At 38.3% G+C, this 24,426-nt stretch overlaps 1 protein-coding gene across 8 annotated transcripts in view; it reads left to right on the plus strand.

Annotated features, from left to right (window-relative positions):
- Window positions 1–24,426, plus strand: part of CNTN4 (contactin 4) — a 975,811-nt gene that overhangs the window by 877,519 nt on the left and 73,866 nt on the right. For all 8 annotated transcript variants that reach the window (XM_050781395.1, XM_050781393.1, XM_050781400.1 and 5 more), the window contains one exon: window positions 23,804–23,931. In XM_050781395.1, coding sequence (XP_050637352.1) covers window positions 23,804–23,931 — 128 coding nt within the window. The remainder of the gene's footprint in view (window positions 1–23,803; window positions 23,932–24,426) is intronic.

Consider the following 24,426-nt stretch of genomic DNA (forward strand, 5'->3'; position numbering starts at 1 on the left):
ATTATTTGTCTTATTTATTGTTGGATACCTAATTCCCAGAAGAGTTCAGGGCCCACCGTAGATGCTTAAGAAGTATTTGTTGAATTGGTGAATTAAAGAATGGTCATACACAGAATAAATTGTCTTTTCCAATAGAGTTTAAGTTTCATGAAGGGAGGAACCATATCAGTTTTGTTCACTATTGCATCTTTAGTACATCGCCTGACACATAGTAGGTTCTTATTACAAATATGTTTCATGAATGCAATACCATATTTGCACTGTTAATGTTTATGAACATTCACAGAGACATTTATATTTCAGGGATATTTATGGTCAGACCCTGACTGACAAACAATATGTGAGCTTTTCCTCTCAATTTCCTATTATCAGGAAAAGCAATTGGCATCTTACATCCACCCAAAGTAATCGGCAATGTCATTGGAGAAATTTGGCCACCACTGAGACTAGTCCTGCGTAAGAAAATTAGACTGGGATCTAGCAATTTCTCAGGGCCATCAGTTTAATTATGAACATCCAATGTGAATAAATCAGACTTCAAATTATATATGTTTTTCACCAAATTGCTTAGTAACTGTGTCAACTCTTCCACTGATTGATCTCTGAAATTGAGAGACTTGAGGTGAAATTCCAGTCTCCTAATATATAGTTCAGTGTTTCTCTGACTTTGTGAGCATGTAGACCACCTAAGAACCTTAATAAAATGCAGAATCTGATTCAGAAAGTTTGGGATGGGCCTGAGATTGTGTGTTTCTTATAAGCTCCCATATGTAACATAGCTGCTGACCTCAAAACAAACTTTAAGGAACTAGATAACCCTGGATAATAACAACAAATACCAGTTGTAAGCAAGTGTGGCACTTTGTAGTTTTCAAAGAACTTATTTGTAAATTAATTTTTAAAAATCCCTACAAAGACCCAATTCTTCAGGTATAGATGAGGAAACCGAGGTTGAGAAAACTTACATCTTTAATTGAAGTCGCACAACTAGAAATTTAACCATGTTTCTCATTCCACAAACTGCAGTTGTTCCCCCTTCACATCATCTGTCTGGACCACATTCACCCACTCATTCACAGTAAATTTAACTGTGCACCCATCACGCCCTACTCGAGGGGCTGAAGATACAGCAGTGAATGAGAAAAAGCTCTTACCAGGTTTTCTGATGTGTAAATGGAATGATTGGCCCTTCCCAACTCCAGTGGTCTGTGATTCTGTCACAGTGTGCCATGTTTAAAAAATGAAATTATAGAATTAAGGCATTATCTTGGGAATCATTTTCTACCTGTGTGCTCTCAGAATCAATAAACTTACATTCAGCTGATCATCACCATCATACAAAACTTCCTCCCGCATTCTTTGTCTCATTGCAGACGAGCATGTCTGAGCCTTATTTCACACTATCCAATCAATACTTAATTCTCCTCCTAAGTTGTGTTGTTTTGTGCTCCTCCTGGCCACTGCTGCCTTAGTTCAGGTTTTCTCTTGTCTAGTCTGGTGGTGTCTAGTAGCACTTTTTCTGGTGATGGAAATATTCTATGTCTGCGCTAATCCAATACAGTAGCCACTTGCCATATGTGGGCATCGAGCACTTGAAAGGGGACCAATGCAACTGAGGAAGAGACATTTTAATTATCCTTAATTTTAACCTAAGTTTAAGTAGCCCCATTTGCTTAGCCATCTCTTGGACAGCATGTGCCTGGACGCTTGCAGGAACTTTTCTGCCTGGTTTCCACTGGCTTCTTCTTATACCCAAATTGATTTTCCTCATTCATTCACCAGCATGATCTTTCCAAAATGCAAATCTGATGGTATCACTCCCATGCCTTAGGTTCTCATCCTAGGATAAAGTCTTTGCTTCCTACGTGACTGGCAAGGGTCTTTGTGACCTGACCCCTTTCTGAACCTGCCAGCCCCCTTTCTGCCTCACAGTTAATGCTCTGACAATGAGCTACCACCTTTTCCACATGTTGTCACATATCCCTTAAGAATCAGTTCATCTCCATGAAAAATTTTCATTGATTCAACCCCATCCAGGATCTCTGTTATGTTTTCAGGATACTCTATAGATACATATATCATTTCAGGTAACCACATTATTTTATCTGTCTCATATTTATTGGTGGTGATAGTGGAAATTCACCAGACTGTGAATTTCTTAAAGGGAAGGGTTATTTCCAATTCATCTTTATTGACTGAGACATTACCATAGGTAGTGAGCACTACTAGCCACTGAATGAATCGGAGATGAAAAGAAGGAGAGAGGGAAGAAAGGAATGGGGGATTAAACCCGTTAGTATCAAATTTTAAAAATAAATATTGGCTGTTAACTGTTTGGGAATCTCAATTTTTCAGTTAACTTTATTTTTTTTTACCATTGATAGCTAGTATAAACCTCAGTTAGACATATTTGGATTTTTGGAGGAGTGGGGGATAGGTTTCCTATAAACAATTGATCATTTGAATTTAGTTTCAGTTGTACAAAATAAAAGGCATTCCAGCACAGAAAGACAAATTTTGCACGTTCTCACCCACATGTAGAAGCTAAAAATTAAAACAATTGAACTCATGGAGACAGAAAGTAGAATAATAATTACCAGAAGGAGGGAGGGGTAGAAAAGGGGTGATGGTTAATGGATACAAAAATATAATTAGACAGAATGAAGAAAATCTATTATTCAATAACACAATGGGGTGACTATAGTCAACAATAATTTATTGCATATTTTAAAATAACTAAAAGGACCAAATTTGAATGTTCCTAATACAGAGAAATGATAAATGAGGTTATGGATACCTCAATTACCCTGATGGGATCATTACACATTATATGCCTGTATCAAAATGTCACATGTATCCCATAAATATATATGCCTATTATGTACCCATAATTAAATACACATTTTAATGAAGAAAGAATAAATAGAAGGCATTGAATCTTCTCTACATAGACAGATTATTTTAATCAGCCAAGTTATGTTTCCTTTTGCTAAAATGTCTGAATTTTGACTATATTGACTGGTGGACTTTCAAAGCCATAAGACACTTAAGTTCAGCCATATCGTAACTGCCCAATGGGTTCACTCTGCCTGCTGCCTACACAGAGCAGATTTATCAAGACAGGGGAATTGCAATAGAGAAAGAGTAATTCATTCAGAGCTGGGTATGTAGGAGACAGGAGTTTTACTATTACTCAAATCATTCTCCCTGAGCATTGGGGTATCAGAGTTTTTAAGGATAATTTGGTGGGTCGGTGGGGAGTGGGGGCATGAGTAAGGAGTTCTGATTGGTTGAGTTGGAGAGGAACACATAGGAAGTCGTAGCTGTCTTCTTGCACTGAGTCAGTTCCTGGGTGGGGGCTATAAAATCAGATGAGCAAATTTATTGATCTGGGTGGAGCCAGCTGATCCATTGAGTGCAGGGTGTGCAAAATGTCTCAAGCACTGGTCTTGGATTTTATAATAGTAATATTATCCCCAAGAGCAGTTTGGAGAGGGCAGAATCTTGTAGCCTCTGGCCTCATGACTCCTAAACCATAATTTCTAATCTTGTAGGCTAATTTGTTAGCCTACAAAGGCAGTCTAATCCCCAGGCAAGAATGCGGTTTGTTGTGGGAAAGGGCTATTGTCTTTGGTTTAAACTATAAACTATAAACTGAGTTCCTCCCAAAGTTAGTTTCCATCCCAGTGCCCAGGAGTGAACAAGGACAGCTTGGAGGTTAGAAGCAAGATGGAGCTGTTTAGGTCAGATCTCTTTTCACTGTCTCAGTTATAATTCTGCAATGGCAGTTTCAGTATCATTTTTCAGAGGAAGAAACTATACAACTTACCCATGATTAATCAGTAAATCAGTGGTGAATTCAGTAGAAACTGGTGTGTGTATGGACACATTCTCAAAGTCTAAATCTGGAAAGAAAGGCATTTTGTTTTTCAAATACCTACTTCAGAGGAGTTTTGTTTGCTTTTTTTTTTTTTTTTACTGACAAGGATTTTGGTTGAGATTTTACTTAAAATGAAAGTGACAAAGTTGTGCTGCGTTTTGTACTTCATGCTGTGCCAGTTAAAAGTGGGGTGGGTCATCTGTCTATGAACCATGACCATTTTCAGTTGAAAGTTAGGGAAGTCTGCCTTATCTCAAAAGCCCTTGCCTTTGGGTTTCTGTTCAGATGGTATCAGCTGGAACAAACAAGCTGAGATTGCATTTGCTGTTTTCTGTGCTAATCTCAAGAACAGTTCCAAAACTGGTTTGTCAGCAGCTGAATGGAGCACAGAATCTGTGGGCATGACCATATTTCTCCTCACAAGAAAAATCACTTTTTAAGTTTCTTGGAAGTTGATTACAATGTGCCTTTTGCTCCCTCCTCAAAAGTAAATATCGGAATCTATCATTTTCTGCTTTGGATGAATGCCTAAACAACCAAAGAAGCGCATCAAAACCAAGGGAAAAAATGTAGAAAGGCCAACCTAAATGTATACAGGGTATAATCCCTCCACAGACTATAGCTACACAGACAAAGTGAGATGAAGAACTTGGCAGTTATCTGGATGGTTTTTCCCAGTTTAGTTGATGCACTTGACTGTCCAGAGTTCCTCTTGTTAAGTAATGTTTTGCCTGAATTTTCTGAAAAACAGAAATAGCACTAAAGATGAATCTTGAACTCTGAATAATTGTGTTATAAGTGAGAAAAAACTTTTTGTGATCAGCCACTAAAAGGAAAGTCACAAGAAGAGTCCTCCTCTACCACCACCACCACCACCACCAGAGCAAACTTGTTTACAGCCTCTCTGAGTCATTACTGTGCTAGGTTTTGAACACAGAGAGCAAAAGGACTATGAGCTTATATACTGGTGAGGAGAAAGTCAAGGTGGTGGACAGTTATAATCAGGATGGGCACCCATGTTGACCCCCTTCTTCTGATGTTTCAGCCATCTGATGCATCATCTGTGGACACACAGATATTGTTTCCTCTGTATACACTGTCTCACAAGGGACACTGTGTTCATCACAACTCTTCAGGTTGCAAATGACTAAAATCCAACTCAAACTGGCTTATCAGGCATTTTTGACAACTTTATTGAAGTATAATTTACATTCCAAAAAATTCACTCATTTTTAGTGTACAACGCAATGATTTTTAGTAAATGTACTAAGTTTTGCAACTATCACCATCATCTCATTCTACATTATTTTCATAATATTTCAAAGGGAATCTACTGGCTCACATATCTGAAAATTTCAGGGTTTGCTCTATGTGCTAAGGGAATATCATCAAGACTTGATTTCTGTTGGTTTCATTCTCAGTCAAGCCATTCCCTGATGAAATGATGAATGACCCCTAGCGGATTATCTACCATTTTAGTAACCCCAGCATAAAACATATACCTCTTTTCCAGTTTTTTGAACAGATGTCTTAGGATGACACACATTTATCGTGATTGGCCTAGACTAGGTCACGTGTCCACTCCTGAACCAATCACTTTAACCAAGAGTGTGCGATGCTTTGTCATTGGCCGTGCCTATGTCACATGAACACCCCAGCAGCCAGAGAATGGTGTTACAGCCACCCAAAGTACATGGTCTATAGTCTGAAAGTGAGGAGACATGATTTCCCAAAGGAAAATTGGGATTATTATTATTGTTATTACTAGACAAAGAGAAATGGATGCTGGGCAGACAATACAATAGATGTCCAATCCACAGGAAAATTGTGATCAGAGTGATGTTGCTTCTTTCCTTTAGAATCCCCTGTAGTGGTAATCACAGAGTCTTTTATATAGCAAGTACTCACAAAATATCTGTGGATTGATCATTTTAGGCTAAAATATAGAACAGACCAACAATGACAGACTTTTGCTTCCTTATTTTATTGTTGGGGAAGGCTAAAAAAATTAGGAATATCATTAAAATTATTAAAAACTAATAAATTGGGGCTTGTCTGAGAGGCCACATGGGAGCATGATAGTGAGAGAACAGCTGGATGGGTGTCAGAACTCAAAAGCAGATTGCAGTCAGACTCTTCCCCTGTGTAGGGCATTAAATACGTATATATACACCCACACACACATACAGTTGATCCTTGAACAACTAAGGGGTTAGGGATACCAACCTTCTGCCCAGAAAGAAATTCACATATAACTTTTGACTCCCCACAACCTTAACTACCAATAGCATACTGTTTTTGTTTTTGTTGTTGCTGTTGGTTTAAGAGAGACAGTCTTGCTCTGTCACCCAGGCTGGAGTGCAGCAGCGTAATCATAGCTCATTTTAACCTCTAACTCCTGGGCTCAGGTGATCCTCTAACCTCACCTTCCCAAATAATTGGGACTACAAGTACATGCCCCCACACCCAGCTGATTCTTTCATATTTTTTGTAGAAACAGGGTCTAGCTATGTTGCCCAGGCTAGTCTCAAACTCCTAGGGTTGAGTGATCTTACTGCCTCAGCTTCCCAAAGCACTAGAATTATAGGCATGAGCCACTGCACCTGGACTAATAGGCCACTATTGACTAGAAAGCCTTAATGATAACACAAACAGTTTATAAACACTTTTTTTTTAAAATTAAGACAATCTCACACTCTGTTGCCCATGCTAGAGTGGTACAGTGGCTTGATCCCAGCTCACTGCAGCCTTGACCTACTGGGTTCAAGCAATCCTCCCACCTCAGCCTCCCAGGTTGTTAGGACTACAGGTGCACACCACTATACCTGGCTAATTTTTGTATTTTTTGCATAGATGGGGTTTCACAATGTGCTCAGTCTGGTCTCAAACACCTGGGCTCAAGTAATCCACCCACCTCAGTGTCTCAAAGTGCTGGGATTACAAGCATGAATCAACATGCCCAGCCAATTAACACATATTTTGTATGTTATATGGATTATATGCAGTATCCTTTATTATTTTTTGTTTTTTTTGAGACCGAGTCTCACACCGTTGCCCAGGCTGGAGTGCAGTGGCGTGGTTTTGGCTTATTGCAGCCTCTGCCTCCTGGGTTCAAGTGATTCTCCTGCCTCAGCCTCCCGAGTAGCTGGGATTACAGGCGCCCACCACCATGCCCGGCTAATTTTGTATTTTTAATAGAGACAGGGTTTCACCATGTTAACCAGGCTGGTCTCAAACTCCTGACCTCAGGTAATCTTCCCGTCTTGGCCTCCCAAAGTGCTGGGATTACAGGCCTGAGCCACCGTGCCCAGCCTATGCTGTGTTCTTACAATAAAGAAAAAAAATGTTATTAAGAAAATCATAAGGAAGAGAAAAATATACTTCCTGTTTGTTAAGTGGAAGTGCATCATCATACAGGTCCTTATCCTCATCCTCCTCAAGTTGAGTAGGCTGAGGTAGAAGAAAATGTGTGTATTTTAGGATTTGCACAGTTCAGACCCATGTAGTTCAAACCCATGTTGTTCAAGGGTCAACTGTATATCTATCTAGATAGATAGATAGATAGATAGATAGATAGATAGATAGATAGATAACCTTTCTTATTGCTCTTTCATCAGAAGAGTAATGCTAGTGAGTGATCTGAAATTCAGTGGTGTACCATAAACTGGCAAGAAACCTAGCAAATTGTAATTTATATTCACAAAACACTTTTTTCAAACTATGCAAATCTTTACATCTAACAGAAAAACAATAAACAGAATTCTAGAACCTTTGGAATAAATAATTCACTAGCAATAGATATGTTAAAGTATATTGTTTATAGAAAGGACCAGAGTTGAAAATTGTGAAGGAACAGCCTGTATTTTAAAGGTAAATTTTATGCCATTTTTCCTAAAAGGAATATGGTTCACAGCAAATTTTACATCCATAAAAATTTTATCTTCTAGTGACTTTTAAGGTTCTCTTTCTTGACAGGAACTTCAAGAATGGCAAGATATTTCTTTCTTTCACTTAACTGAAATGTGACTATGAAGATGCTGTAAAAATTTGCAAACTAGGTTGTAAATAGCAGCAATGAAAGCATTAACTCTCATAGCCACATTTCCAGAAGTGCACTTTACATTATGCTGGAGATAGATATTAAGAAATAAACCTGAATGCTTATATAAAAAGTCCAGCCTCCTGTTTTCCAAGCACAGTGGTATAATTGCAGCTCTAATTTTTGGCGCATACTTCGTAGGATTGCTGAGTAATTATACAGACCTCCCAATGTTTTATATTCTTTTCAACTTTGTTTCCCTCTGCTATGTGACCACTACAAAGCGAGTATCCCCAAATCACTTATTATTCAGGTTACCTAATTTTTAAGAAAATGAATTTGCTATTAACATCATTTTCTTATATAGCACTGTAACTCATAAATGTTAAAAATCATTCTGCTCCTTAATTTTCCAGCTAACTCATACACACACACACACACTCCTACATATACACATACAGACACACACACTCAAAGATTCTAATAAATTCCTGATATTTACCCAATGTAGACATGTCTAACAGTTCTGCATGACTTGATCTGAAATATTGGACACGTCAACAGTGCAACAAAGCATGATTCGTTAGGGATAATACTAACCAATCTCATTTTTAAACTGATTACAGGGATCCAATGTGAATAATTTGCTGCTGTGGATTATTTGGAAACAGTTGTAGCACATTTTGTTTGTTGCTTGAGGTTATCAATGTTTTCAGAACACTATCTTCCTTTCATAGTTCTTTTGAGTTTAATATTTATACAAAAGCCCAGTTTACCAGATTTTTCAGTAAATGTAGTATGCTGATTATTAGAGGAGGATTTGCCAGAAAACTCCTTTACATATACATAGTGCACATATCTTCAGATATTATCCTCTTCTTTGCTTTAAGTAGGTCAGGTTCACAATGAACCATTCTCCTCAAACCCCTCCCCTTCGTATCCTTATCAAATTCCCTTTATCAATGTCGCATCTAAATTACTACCTTCTACTTTTCCACCAAGACACTTTTAATAATAAGAGCTTCCTGCTCCTTTCTCAAGCTCTTCTCTTTTTCGGTCATCAACTTCCCCTTGGAATTAGGAAAAGGTCCTTGCAGATTTGGGCTATTAAATAGGAGAGGACTCATATATCAAGTCCTTAAATGTTCTGTCATCATGAGAATTATTTATTGGAACCCATTACCTGTGCGACTTCACAGTTCTTTTTAGATGGTTTGTCTGAAAAGAGTAAAGGCTTTTCCTTGAAATGAAATCACTTTCTTTGCTATCTAAGGAAGAAAATAGTTGAGTCTAATCATTAAGAAACGAGAGGAGGATTGCTGTAAGGACTTGAGTTGATCATGGAAATTTCTCCTATGCAAAACAGATCTGAAGGTACAGAAAACATAAAAATAATATCCCTGGGAAGAGAACACCCAAGTATTAATGCCAGCTCATAGCAGGCTTTATTGAGCTTAACAGAAAAAGTAAATACAGCTGACATACCCTCAAGATTAAACTTTTTGGTATCATCTCTGTTTATCCCAGACAGTGATTTCTCTATTCAGTTTTGTGATGTGGAGATTCTTCCGAAGGCCTGGAAGTGTTCAAAACCATTGTGCATAGCCTCGTTTTGGGGGAGAATGTTATAATTTGCCTCCAAATCCTAAGTAATCTGTGACCTCTACCCACACATCAAGAAAGGTTAGAAATCAGTCCTAATCCCAGGAATTGTCATCATTGTCTCTAAAGACTAAATGAATTTTAATCCAATAATCAACATATTTAATGTGTGCCTGTTTGTATATAAAGGACTGTGTAAAATGATAGGGAGACCAAGAGATGAATACGACCTGGGATTTGAGTTCTGGAAATCATTTGGGTAAATGCTGTGATGATATATTCAGGCAGTGTAACATCAATGTCACGTTGAGTAGATTCGGCAGCTTTGGAAGGTCGTGAATTGGCCATTATGCAATTTGCCCAACACAGTTTATACTTATTCGTACCATTGTAAGAGGAAGTTGATCATGGGAGAATGGTTGAAATAGATGTGTGTTTCACAAGGTACAAGATTGGCATTTCTCCAAGTACTCAGATCATCTCGGACGGTACACAGTATACAGACACTAAAAAGCACTGAGCAACATAGTTCTCTTAACACTCCTTCTGAGAGTATCAAGGGGAAACTCATGATTGGTCCTAGCATGTCTGAACACTTTTGAAATCCTCACTAATCCCTCTTTTTACCAAAAAAAAAAAAAAAAGTAGTTCCTAGGCTGAGAATCCTGGGAGACAAGTTTACCTAGCTAGAATATAATACCTTTGGTGTGTTTTTACCACATTTATTTTTTATGATTACCACTATTTATGGCAAGTGGATACTGGTTTCCATGTATCATAGCAACTTCAAGTTTCCTTTATTCTTTAATTTTGAACTCTGAACCATTTAAAAAATATTGTGACTATTGGTTATTAGAATGATGCTAAAAACAACAACAGAAATGATCATTGCAGCTAACAATTACTAGTTGTTTACCATGCATCATCACAGTTATAAATGTTTCACAGGAATTTTACATTTAACCTTCTCACAACAAAACCTATGAAATTGAGGTGCTCATTAATTATGACCCCCATTTTAGAGATGGCAGTCTGGAGCCCAGAGACGTTGAGATTCCCAAATCACATGTCTAGCAGATAGAGAGGCAAAGATTTCAGCTCTCTGATAGTACATGAATATGGCCGAAATGGAGACATGTCAGGAGTTCAGGAAAGCTTAGAATGGATGACGGTTGGTGATACTGAGTTTCTGTGCTTCCCAGAAGGCAAAGATGCAGCTGCTTTAGCGGGCAGGGAGAGACCTTGGAGATTTTAAGTGAACCTTGACAGTGGTGTTCTATCGTGATCAGTGAATGAACTAGTAGATTCCACTTTAGTTTTCTCTCTTAGAAATATTATAAAGTTCTGGTATAAGGGGTTGAAGCAAATAAAGCATGATCCTGAAATCACCAAAGAGTTGCGAATTGGGTGCACAATTAAAACATTTTTTGTTTCTGGCATGGCCAATATTGCTATTTGTCTTGTAGAAATCTCTTCTCCTTACTAAATTATATAATCTATATAGTGGCCCCCCTTTCTAATTAATAATTAATATTGTCTTCCAGGCATTTTAGTTACCAAGTGGTAAAGGAAGCTTCTGTGATTTCAACTTCAAGTTATTTTTCACATATTCTTTACTTTTGCTTCTGCTTTCAGACACATTAAAAGGGACACAGATTTCTCAATATTAGGAAAAGCTATTTTGACAAGTAAAATTAGAAAGCAAACAGGAAAAAAAAGAGAGAACTATTTAATTATAACCAAAGATCTAATGGCAAATTTAAAGAAAATCTCTTAAATGCGGTTACCTTTTTTACTTCTCGTTTTCTTTCTTTCCTATACCCTCCAACACTGTAGGATGGCAGGGTAGGAAGGGTACAGGCTGTATAGTGAGCCCTGAGCTCAAAACTCCACTCTATTTCTTATAAATTATATTGACCTTGGATGTTTTAATTTGTTTCTCTGGATTTCATTTTTCTTAACTGAAAAATTAGGATAATGATACTCCTCAGAATTGTGCAGATTAAATGAGATAATAAATGCAAGCAGCCAACAGCACCCAATAGGATGTTGTAGGTGCTTAATAAACTTCTTAAGCATCTCCATGTGCCCAACGCTCAACTTAGTATATTTACAGTTTTCCTCTGGGTCTCTTGGTCCATTTCTGTCCATGTCTTCTTTATTTCTAATTATTTCTAGAGACAGCTGCACTTTGTTATTAAACTATTCTTTTACAAGCTACCCTACTGTCCTGATTTTGTTATATAAAACTTCCTGAGTGCCTTATATATTTTAATAAGTTTTTTCTCATTATAAAAGTTATATTACTTATTATGATGCTTTGGTAAAAGTATATGGAAGTATAGAAAATAACAAATAATATTGCTTTAAATAATATTACTTTCCTGTCCTTACCCCCATTCATCCTCACAATGCCTTATGGAATTATGTTGAAATTGTCTCAGGTCCTAAATTCTCAGAAGAAAGGAATTTTAAATCTTATATGAATGGAAACATGGAGAGATCTTGCATCAATTAAATATAGCAATTTAAGAAACAAATTTTAGACAAAATGACATCCAAACATGTCCTTTACTTTATTTCCTTTTCCCAAAGACATGGGGTTTTCAGTGTTACATGTTTACCATGTGAATAAATAAAATCACAAAATCTTACCAGCCCAAGAAAAGTATTTCTCATGTTCATCATGCACTGTGTCACAAAGAATAATTAAAATTAACTCTGTGATCTTTAATACTCATCCAGCCCCAGGCAGAGAGTTATTTCCAGGTTATTTTAAAGGGCTTTCAAACTGTTGTTCAGAGGAAGTTAAACCTGGATCAAACCAGGTTAAACAAACACAAGTTTATTTTTTCTTTTGAGCAATGCTGCAGACAAGGGCAATAGGGTCTGAACGCAGCTTGTTCTTCAGGTGGCCTGAAATGCACAGGTTGTTCAGCGGTTTATTAAACCCAAATCTTACAACGGAAAGCAAATTATCTCTAAGGGAACTTTGTCACCAGGGTGTCTGTTCAATAGTGATGTCTATTGCTGTCACAGAGACTACACAGAAAGATCAATGACAGGTTTGCCTGAAATTACCCCTGGAGTAGATGTCTCTCTATTGACCTACGTTTAAATTTGTTATCCAAAATACCTTTTTTTTTCTTAAGATGGGGAGCAAAGCCATCTTCTAGGGGTCTCAATTGACTCTTTATGAATTGCACATTACCACAAAACTATATCTCTTTCTTTCTGTAATTCAAAATAATTCATTCCTTCCCATCATGCTGAGAATTTCCACGTATCTTTTGAAATCAAGTATGTAAGCTTGGGCAAATTTCAGTTAAAAGTTAAAATACCTTTTGAATTTTATTAAAAGAGATAGCCAAGGAAATTCAGACCAAAACAAGTCTTTTTTTTTTTTTTTTTCTTTTCAGAGAAAAGTCTTGGTGTTATTTGCTATCAGGTAGGTCTGTAGCATTTAGCCTACCCATGCCAATAGGATTTTCTAATTTCTCAACTGGCACAAAGCCAGGGACCCCTGTACTGCATCCATATGTTAGCTCTTGCGGTCACAGGCTAATTCTCCTGTTGATAGGTTGAATATATGAATCTTTATCCTTGTCTCTTCATTGCCACCTCTCCACTCCTTCCACATTGTGACTATTTCTTGGGCATTGTATTCCACAATTATGCTGTATTGCTGTTGCCTCAAGGGTGAATAAAGACAATGCCTTTCTCATAAGCAGTTCAACTTCCAGGCAGAACAGCTTAGAAAACCATAGGTTGCCATTTTGGTATAGACCCTCCCCTGTCTTATTTTGGTTATAATTTTAATACTAAAGTAAATATTTATTGCTTGGCCAGAGTAACAAGAAAAATATCAAATGGGAGATGTAGTTTAATCCAATCAACAAACTGGGTTAATTACAGAAGAAATTAAAATTGCAAGCAGGCCCTAATCTTTTTTTTCCTAGTGGACTTTTATTCTTTTGTACATTACCCATTACTACCCCCAAACTGTCTTTTATACTGCTCATTTGATTGTTGCTGTATCACCGAGAGAGCAATAATTGCAAGTCTCTGTTAGCTGCTGTTGGGGAAAGACCAAGCCTTCTACAGGCTGGAAGGAGGCTGAGCAGTGGGCATGGGAGGTGGTGCCAGGCCCACAGAAGCAGAACCCCTCCTCTGTATCACTCCCTCTGCCCGTCTAAGGGCTTCAAACAAGGGTTAACAGCCTTGGGGGGTTTTCTCTCTTGATACCTGTTACAGGTTAAACAGTGTCCCTGTAAAAATCATATTCACCCAGAGTCTCAAAATGTGACCTTATTTGGGGCCTTTGCAGATGTAATGAAGTTAAGATGAGGTCATACTGGCTTGCATAGGCCCTAATCCAATGACTGATGTCCTTATATAAGGAGAGGGAAATTTGGATACAGAGGGAAGACAGCGTAAAGAGACACACATCCGCACCATGTGATGATGGGAACAGAGATTGAAGTGATGCCTCTGCAAGACATGGAACACCAAAAAAAAAGGGCCAACAGCCACCAGAAGCTGAGAGAGAACCAAAGGTTTCTCCCACAGAGCCTGTAGCAGCAACCAACCTGGCCAATACCTTCATGTCAGACTGCCATCCTCCACCACTTCCAGAGTATAAATCTTTATTGTTGTAAAGCACCTGGTTTGTGGTGTGTTGCTATGGCAGCCATAGGAAGCTACTACCACACCACACCCATTGTCCCCTCCCACTCCATTGCTCTGTTCTCTCTGTCCAGTATGTCTGGAGTGGAAACATTGAAGGGGGGTAGATCGTGTCCTTATAACCACAGGCTACCCTAAATCCCTGCCCCATGTACTCAGGCACATGCTGCTGCTGGTTTAAAGTCAGGGTTCACAGTCTCCAAAGCCTGCAGGGGCCTGGTAGGAACATTAAAGAGAGGTTCAAGCCAGGAATGGATGGGAGCTAGAAAGCCCACGATCTGCTCAAAGGGGCTGCTGCCCATCTCCTCCAGCCTATTGGTGCCCTGAGGGGATATGTTGCCAGTATTGCCCTATCTTCCCCTATGTCACAATTAGCCAGGAATGGGCTTTTATATGAAATCACACAATTATTCAATTTTTATTTTAATTGTGTAGAAAAAGCAAGTATGTCTGTGGCTGTGAAGTTCCTCTGGTCTATTAACGAGGCGCTCGCTGACACGTGCCCAATTCTGTCCTGCCTTATGATGTACAAGAGACCTTTGGTTGGGGGATGCCTGTGTAACCACCCTCATTCTAGGGCATCGCTGATGGCGCCTGGGGTCAGCAGTCTTTCCTTCCTGGAGCCAGGCCTCCTATGACAGCTCTGCCATCCTCCCCTCTGCCATCCTTCAAGTTTGCTTGAGCTGAGAAATAGTCTTAACGAAATGTAAGTTAGTCGCTCACCCCTTGCAGAGTTCAATTAACAAGAGTGAGGTCTGGTATAAAGAAAGTGATTTATTCCAAAGCTAGCTTGAGGGGAGAAATACAGGTGTCCTGCCTTAAGTGTACCACTTCACTTTTGGAACAGAAAGCGGGTACTTTGAAAAGGTAGAGGAGGAAGCAAGCAAAACATGTGATACTCTAGTGCCTTATCTACTAGGTGGTCGAGCTTGTGACTGCTGGCACCTTCGTGGACAGGACTAGGCTGCAAACTCACCAGGTGGGAAGGAGTTTCATATCTCTTGAGGCAGTCTCCTGGTGGGAGGAAGTTTTGTAAAATTGAGGCAGCCTCCCGGTGGGTGAAAGTTTCTTTCTGGAGCGCCTAAGCACATAGTTAGATGAACTTGCCCTGTAGGGAGTGTCTGGTGAAGGGGAGGTAAAAGGCTGTATTTGCATTTCTAAAGGGCTAAGTAGGAAGTGCGGGACCAGGGGAATGAGAAAAAAAGAGAGAGAGAAAAATAATTAAACCATCTTAGAAAAATGGGGCTACTTGGTGACAGTAGCAATAATTATTTTAACTATGTTTGGGATTTTTAAATAAATTTTAGCTCTTCAGGAGTCTAGCCTCCCTTGTAATGTGTAAATCTGTTGTTTCACTTTCAGGCTTTCAACTTTCAAACATGTTTTCTAGAACTAATCATGTATAAAAGAGAGTAGAAGCCTCCTAAGGCATTTTGAGTTGTTTTTTTTTTAATTGCACATAATTTTAAGTGAGTTACTTTATTCTTGATCTAACAATAATAAAGATGATTTAAAATTTAACAAAACAGTTTGTCACTTTTTTGTGTATTTTGTTTGTTTGTTGACAGGAAATGATCACTGCATAATTTCTTTCTCTGAAGAAGGGGAGAAGTGGTTTTCTAAGTTGTATTCTAAAGGGATTTATTTCTAAGGAAGTGTTTCAGTGTGACTTAAAGGCAAGCAAGGATATGCGTCTCCCTCTACAGCAGTTAGGCTTCCTGCTGAACTGCTCAGAAAAATCACAGGTCTCCATTTGGGGGTAATCCTCCTCTTCTGGGTGATAGAGTGAAGTTGGCAGCTTTTGTCATGTGTTACTAAAGCCCCCCCAAAAGAAAAGATCAGCATTTTTAAAGGTCCTGTGTCCCCAGACTGGTTTTGATTTATAGGACTGACAATGTCAACTCTTCAGTGGCTGCAACCCAGAGCCTCATATGAAGAAAGAGAGATTCAGTTTATCTCGTGAGTCCAGATTTGTTCCTGTCCTCTGTGGATCCAAAATCTCCAAATGACAGTGAGGGAACAACTGCTTCTCTCTGCTCTAGGTAATTTACTGTGTTGTGAATTAGATGACCTCTTTTCATGCAGGGAAAATTAAGTCTTGTGTCACGTCTTTATTTTTACTACTTGCTCCTTTATCATCTTTGACTTTTCTCTGTTACCATCAATAATTTAAAAAGGGCCCACAGGTAGGTCAGGACTAACCTATTCTAAGCCAAGAACAGATATACATTTTCAATTCTTTTTATCTTACTCCATCACTATTCATAAGTATTAGGAGGAGCTCAAAGTTCAATATCACCCTAATAGCTACAAGTCAGTCAGTAGTCTAAATTGAGGAAACCAAGATGAGATGGACCATAAAGGAAACTTTGAAATCTCATCCAGAAACAAACATGAAAATAAAGCTATTGAAGCTGCGTTGTTGTCTGAGATAATACCCGACGTTTGACATCTCACGCCAAGAAAATTAAGGACACAGACACACGCAAGGAGTGCGTTTAGAGCCGAAGTTTAATAGGCAAAAGAAAGAGAAAGGAGAACAGCTCCCTCTCTTGCAAGAGAGAGGAACGTCCAAATGGGACTTCCGGCTTGTGTTGGAGAACACTGGATTTTATAGACAGGCTTGAGGAGGCGGTATCTGATTTACACAGGGCCCAAAGATTGGTTAGACCAGGTGTGATGTTTACATAACTCGTGGGGAAGCTGGCTGGCCCACCCTAATATTATGCAAATGAGGTCTCTGCCTGGCCAGCACCACCAGGCCAGCACCACCATGTTGTCTACTTCTTGCTGTACATGTGGCTGGCCAAGAGAAGGGAAGATGGAGCCACTATTTTAAACATGCCTAGTCCCAAGTAGTCTTTTCCTATTAGCACAGCTGCCAGCATTCACCCATGAAAGCTTCAAGCTTGCTTATCTGTGTCTGCAGCTCGATTTTACAAGCTGCTTTTTGTTAGAAAAGAAAATGATTTGGGGGCTGCTTTTCATTAAAAGGAAAACCTTACCGAGGACTCCCGTACCCTCACTATCTGCCTAAATAATTTCTCCTTAACTCTTATATCACTATCCTTGAACTGGGTTTAGGTACTATATTCATATAAAAAAAAAGAATGTAATATTAGTAGAAAAACCATTTTTCTAAGTTGGTAGAGGATCCAAATTGAAAGGAAGAAAATATGTAAGAAAATATGTAAGTATTTACATTGAGTTGCATTACATTGAGTTACATTTCAAAATTTCCTTGAGCTAGCCAAATTTGTACCCCAAAGCCAAATGCTAGCTTTATAGCTTATTTCTGGCTTATAAAAATCCCATGAAACATTGGCCAGGTGTGGTGGCTCACTCCTGGAGTTCGAGCACTTTGGGAGGCTGAGGCCCTCAGATCACTTGAGGTCAGAAGTTTGAGACCAGCCTGGCCTACATGGTGAAACCCCATCTCTACTAAAAATACAAAATATTAGCTAGACGTGGGGGTACACGCCTAGCTACTAGGGAGGCTGAGGCAAGAGAATCGCATGTACCTGGGAGGTGCAGGTTGCAGTGAGCCGAGACCGTGCCACTGCACTCCGGCCTGGGTGACACAGCAAGACTGTCAAAAAAAAAGAAAAAAAAAAATCCCATAAAACACATTAAAAGCAATAGGTCAAATTGTATACTTAGCCTTTATATGCAGAAAGATATAGCCAAAATTATGTGATACAGCTGTGTATGAAGAAATATCAGGTACTTTTTTTTCATACTCAGAACTGTGGTTTTTCTTGCATTACAGATAGCATTCATCAGTCTTCTACCAAAACGTTCTGTCGAGGCAGTTATCACAGAATCATCTTCAGAATCCATTCCCTCCATTCTACTTTTACTACCACTGTCATGTGAACAAGTTCAGTAATTTCTTGGAAAGACTGCACTCTTCCTGTTGTAAGGGCTGAAAACTCAATTTCTAATATCTTAAATTATTGGCTTATATGACTGAGGCATCCAAGGTGTTGACTTCCACCATGGACAGAAATGGGCTCAAAAATGTCATAAGGTCTCTGCTTCTCTTTCTCTCTCTCTTTCTCTTGGGCTCTGTTTGTCTTTGCTTGGCTTCCTTAAGGCATGCTTTGTCTATTAGCTTTGTCAAAATAATTGCCAACAATTCTAGATTCCCATCTTCCAAATTTAACAATCCCAGCAGAAAGAGATTGTTTTCTCAAAGAGCTCCTGGTTTTGATGGCATGGTTCTACACCAATCACTACAGACAAAAGAATAGGGTCTCCTGACTGGCCAGCTCTGGGTCCCTGCCCATCTCCATCTTTATACTTAGATAGTCTGTGAAACAGCTTTCCCATTGAAAACAGGAATGCCCATTTTACTGTGCACTTATAGAAATGTGTATGTTATCATATAGAACACACTGGTGTTATTTCTAGATATGTAATTATCAAAAGTAATGATTTATTATGAGCTTCTTGAGAACAGAAACAATAATTTCACATCACTAAAAAATAGCACAAAGCCTAATATATAGGAGGTATTTAGTAAAGAACTATGAATAAATGAGTTCAATATATCATCCCCCTTCTGTGTCTATTTGGTGTCACCCATATGCTTTGTGAGGCATCATAATGTGTTGTAGGACTTCAGAGTGGCAGAACTACTCAGCAGTTGTCTTAGCCTTAACAGAGTCCTTTGTAATTGCTTGAAACAATGGGTCCAGGAAGGCACAGAGCTTCACTTAATAGAACATGTGACTAACCCTGGTCTATGCATGACATATGAATAGACTGTCTCACTGACATATGCCCAAGTACCTGTCCTGCCGGGTGCATTTTACGTGTCAGGCATCATTCTAAGCACTGCACATATTTACAACAACTCTATGAGATATATATGGTTACTTTTATTATCCCATTTTTACAAACAAGGAAACTGAGTTACAGAGAGATTAACTTTCCCAAAGTCACACAACTCCTAAGCAGTAGAAGCATGATTTGAGCCTAGACAGTTTAGTTCCAGAGTTTATGTTCTTAGTTACTACACTGTATTGCTTATATAAAGAAGTGGTTGAGTTTCTCAAAAGAATAGTTTATCAAACTTCCATTACCCCCACATTTGGATAATAGTAAGAATAAGTGGTCACAGCAATATGATGTGATTTAATGAAGGCTACTGAAAATTACCCCTTCTACAAACGATCTCCCTCACTGTCCTTCTCTCATCTGGAGTTCTAAAAGAGTTAGGCTCTTACCTCTTCGCAAATAACAATGGGAGAGTTAAGACCCTAAACCAATATCAGGCACTGAAATCTTTAAAATTAATAATAAAACAGTTTATAAAATTATTTTGTAATTTCACAAGGCCCATAGGAAATTGGACAGGGAAACTCTGAGGACAAGGGGCAAAGAGAGCCTTGTACTAAGACTGTTAAAAGCTAGCTGGGTTTTATGCAGTGCAGATACCAAAAATAGGAAGCAGGGATGGAAATGATGGTGGGGAAAACATTTGAAGAGTGTGGAGCACTTTAAGTTACGAAATTCTCACCTATCTTATCTCATTATAGAAGGGATTTTAAAAACTGAATTAGACTAGCAGTACTCAACTGGGGTGATTTTGACTCCCAGGGTATCTTTGACAATCTCTGGAGACATTTTTGATTGTCATGACTTGGGGAAGGGTTAGAGCTATGGGAGTCCAGTGGGTACAGGCCAAGGATGCTGCCCATTATCCCACCTAGGACAAATAATTGTTCAGTCCAAACTGTCGTCAGTGCCAAGGTTGGGAAACTGTCTCAGAGCTTGCATAAGTAACTTGGCAATGCTATATACTTGACAAGTTTCAGAGTCAAGGCTAGAATCCAAGTCATCTGATGACAAATCCTTTACTTGTTTCCGTATTCATTTCCTTCAGCATGTCAGAGTTTGATACAGGCAATGGCTTTAGGTTTTTGGAATGGTCATGATACTATTTTTAATGGTATAAGTTATTAATAGGTGTTTTTGCTTTTAAAGAGTCATCTCACCCCTAAGAATATTTAATATGCTCCAAGCCAGTGTTACCTCATGGAAGATAAGCCCATACATAAAACACAAATGTCACCTTACATATTTAATTCTCATATGCCAGCATTTCACAATTTCTAGCAAATTATTTTATAAATGGAATGTGACTAACTCCTTTAAAGCTATTTTTGTTATTATTGAGGTAATTAAGATTTGTTCTCCACTCTGTTTTTGTCAATGCATCTGCTCCTTGGCAAATGAGGTATCAGATGGTCTTTATTGAGCAACTGTTATATGCGTATCTGTGATGTGAATGAACAAAAGGCCTTCTTGTCTGTGTCTTTTTTTTTAGCCAGAGTTTTGATTTAGCTTATGCTAAATTATTTTTTTAATTGTAGCTTTGAGACATTTTATTATAAGAAGTTGGTAGTCATCTATGTAAACTAGTAAGAACTTAAAATTCATCATACATTTACTTATTTTTTTTACCTTGATATTCTAGTAAATGTTTACCTTCATAAATTTTGGCTGCTATGTAAGAACATTCTCCTTTATCTGAGTGATGTGACTTAAGAGAGTAATTTGTTTATGAGCATCTCTTGTTCTTTCTTTATTGGCAGGAGGACTTGCACCTCTGCTTCTTATTTTGTCACTTTGGGTTCAGACATCTCTGTAATAGCCATCATTGAGGGCAGATTTCAGTAGACTTTGAAAAGCTTGTTTTACCTGAGGCTCCATATGCTTCCTGGTTTGCAAAATATAATGACCCACAAATCCTTCAACAGCAATGGTTAGGCCTAACAGTTACCACCTCACTGGCCATGGCTCCAGCTCGGCTCCCTTGCCTCCACCAGGAGCATGGGCCACCCCAGCCCAAAGGCCAAGGCCTCCAATGCCAGGCCTCTACCAGAAAGCAACATAGGCACCGCCAGCAGATACAAACTGCCCAACCACAGGTGCCCTCGTGCCCTGTCTGCATCTTGTACCTTGATTTGGGATGACTCAGTTAATTTGCCTATTGATTTCAAATTGTCAGAAATAACAGACAAAATAAAAATAAGGCTGATTTAATTACTATGTTAAAAGAAAATATATTAAAATGATGTCGTCCAATGTTTCCTATATGTACAAATGACCAAATAAGAGAACACATTTTTTTTCCTTTTCTTTTTTTTTTTTTTTTTTTTTTTTTTTTTTTTGAGATAGGTTCTCACTCTGTCTCCTAGGATGGAGTGTAGTGGTGCCATCTTGGCTCACTGCAACCTCCACTCCTAGATTCCAGCCATCCTCCCACCTCAGCCCCCCAAGTAGTTGGGACTATAGGCACAAGCCGGCACACCTGGCAAACTTTTGTATTTTTTGTAGAGACAGGGTTTTGCCCTGTTGCCCAGGTTGGTCTCAAACTCCTGAGCTCAAGTGATCCTCCTGCCTCTCCCCCCAAAGTGCTAGAATTACAGGCGTGACCCACCACACCCAGCCTAGCCAACACAATTTTAAAGATGAAAGAGAACCACTGCCTAGTAAATATCAGGAAACATCTAGGAATCTTACATCTAGGAATCTTACTGACGCTATCTTACCTAATTCTTGCTATCAGTCTATACGATGGACATTGTTAGTTCTATTTCATAGAAGAGGAAGTAAAAACTGAGAAAGTTAAGTAAGTTGCCTTTAGTGGTACAGCTAGAAACAACAGCACTGGAATGTGAACTCCCACCCCTCTGATTCCAAAATTCTTTGTAGAGTTCTTCTGCCTTCATACCCTCTCATCAGATTGAGTCATAGATCTGGACCGGGTCTTCGGGAAGACTGTAGCTTCTCCATCCATAAAAGCCTTCACAAAAGTATATGCAGCATTTGTAACCCAGTGCATTTACATCTTCACCTGTGTTTTTAAAATGCTTACTCAAAAGTTCTATGAAGTGAGGCTCTGCCCATCCTAGACCTCTTGTTTCAGAGATCTGAAAGGACTGTTAAGTCTAGCACTAGTGCCAAGTAGTTCAACCACTCTGAATTCATACAACATATTATCGATTTTTCCCTTAGGTTATTTATTTATTCATGTATTCACTCAGCCACTTAAGAAATATTTCTAGTATCTACTACATGCCATCCTGTGTACTAGACCCAGGAGGTTCAGTCGTAAGACAAACACCATCCATGCCCTCAGAGATGCTACCATTCCATGTGATAAGACAACTAACAAGCAAACAAATAAAATTTCCAGATTGAATTTAGTGGGAAGAAATAAAGTGGCTGTAGGAAAACAGGGAGACAGGGAGACCCACTGTAAACAGTGAGTTGGGAAAGATCTATAAGGAAAAACTGCCTCTACGCTGAGATCCTGAAGGTGAGAAGGTGACAGCTATGTCCAGATACACAGAAGGGTGTTCAAAGCTGGCAGAACAGCAAGTGCAAAGGCCCTGAAGTGGGAAGGATTTCTAATACTCTAGGAATATGCAGAAGGCCAGTGTGACTAGAGTTCATTGAAGAGTAGAGAGATTAGAACAAAATAGTAAGCAAGAGAGGCTTTTTAAAAAGCTAGATCCGTAAAGCTTTATAATAAGGCTGCAGCAAGAAAATTTTTCAGAATGCAATGGCAGAGCTAAGGACATAGCTTTAAGCCAGGAGAGTGATATAATCCGATTTAAATTTTAAAAGATCATCTGGCCACTGACTGAAGAATGGATCTGATGGACAAGAGTAGAAATAGGCAGACCAATTAGGAGGCTGTTTTGATGGACTAGGTGAGAAGGAGGGAGTGGAAGAGATGGAAAGATGTAGGCAGATTTGAAATAAAAGAGAAATTTAACAAACATTTACCTTGAATGAGCTATCTGTGTACGTTTTTTATTTCTCTGACAAGCCTCTAAGCCAAGCTGTCTGTCTTACTCATCTTTGTATTTTCCTACTTCTCTTCTGGTAGTCACGTTGAAAACAGAGTTCTTTAAAATTCTTCCTCTTCCAAATTTTGCATCTGTCAACAAAAACATTTTCTTCCCTGCAGAAAGTAGATGTTTGTCTCTAATTGTGGGGCCTGAGGTTTGCCATCCACATTTGCTATTCTGCCAAAGTCACACTGAGTTGTGGAATATTTTAATTTTTTTTAAGTTCAGTTTTTACATCTCATTAAAAATGTATTGGCTGACATATTTCAGAAATAAATATGTTTAATAATACCTCATTTAATTTAAGGCTCTCATTTAGAAAAAAATACTTTCAACGAAAAGACTTAAATTGATTTATCAAGGGATTTTTTTCTTATTCCTCATTAGCAGTTATAAGACTAATGGTGATCTACCATAAGCCTTCCCTTTGCCTAATGTGGTTAGAGCTACCAAATAGAAATTCTCACAACCTAACGAATATTTATAATGGTTATTCCAACTGGCTGTTGAGACCATTTTAGCAAGAAAAGAATTAAAAACTCTAAACAAGTCACATATCTCAATTTTGTTTATGTATATGTAGACAAATACCCTAAATAAAGATGAGGCTGTCAAATAATGTAGCAATGATTTATGCTTTGAACAATGACAGAATAACAGAAAAAAATTGCAATAAGTCATATGAGATAAATTTCACCATTTTTGGTTCATTTACTTTGATTTCAGAATTACCATTTCTGAAGATGGAAACCTCAGAATCATCAACGTTACTAAATCAGATGCTGGGAGTTATACCTGTATAGCCACTAACCATTTTGGAACTGCTAGCAGTACTGGAAACTTGGTAGTGAAAGGTAATGGCTAACCCAAAGAATTCAAATATTAATATATGTGTCCTCATGTCTAATAATGTAATCTATAGAAGTGGCATCATTCATATTAATATATACAGATATCACTGTATTGCTAAATTAATTCATCACAGCAAACATAATATGATTAATAATTCTTAGAAAACTGCTGGTAATGAATATGACTGAAAGACTATCTTATTTCAGAATCATCCAATACAATTTTGAGAATTATAGCCATTGTATCTATTATAGTATTGTAACTAATGTTATCTTCAATCCTTTAATTAAATTTCTTTCAAGTCTCTATAGATTTGAAATTCGTGTCTAGGAACACCATTCCAACAAATTAAAAACTCAAGACTCATGTACTATTTTTAGCAAACGTTGCTTAAACAATGACATTGGTAATTTTTAAGATAGCTGTCCCGTTTATTCAGAGATATGGATATGGCTTATTATACTAATAAAAGGCTTTGATCACCTCTGTGCTTTGCC

Source organism: Macaca thibetana, chromosome 2 (genome assembly GCF_024542745.1).
Source record: "Macaca thibetana thibetana isolate TM-01 chromosome 2, ASM2454274v1, whole genome shotgun sequence".
NCBI classification, from domain to species: domain Eukaryota; kingdom Metazoa; phylum Chordata; class Mammalia; order Primates; family Cercopithecidae; genus Macaca; species Macaca thibetana.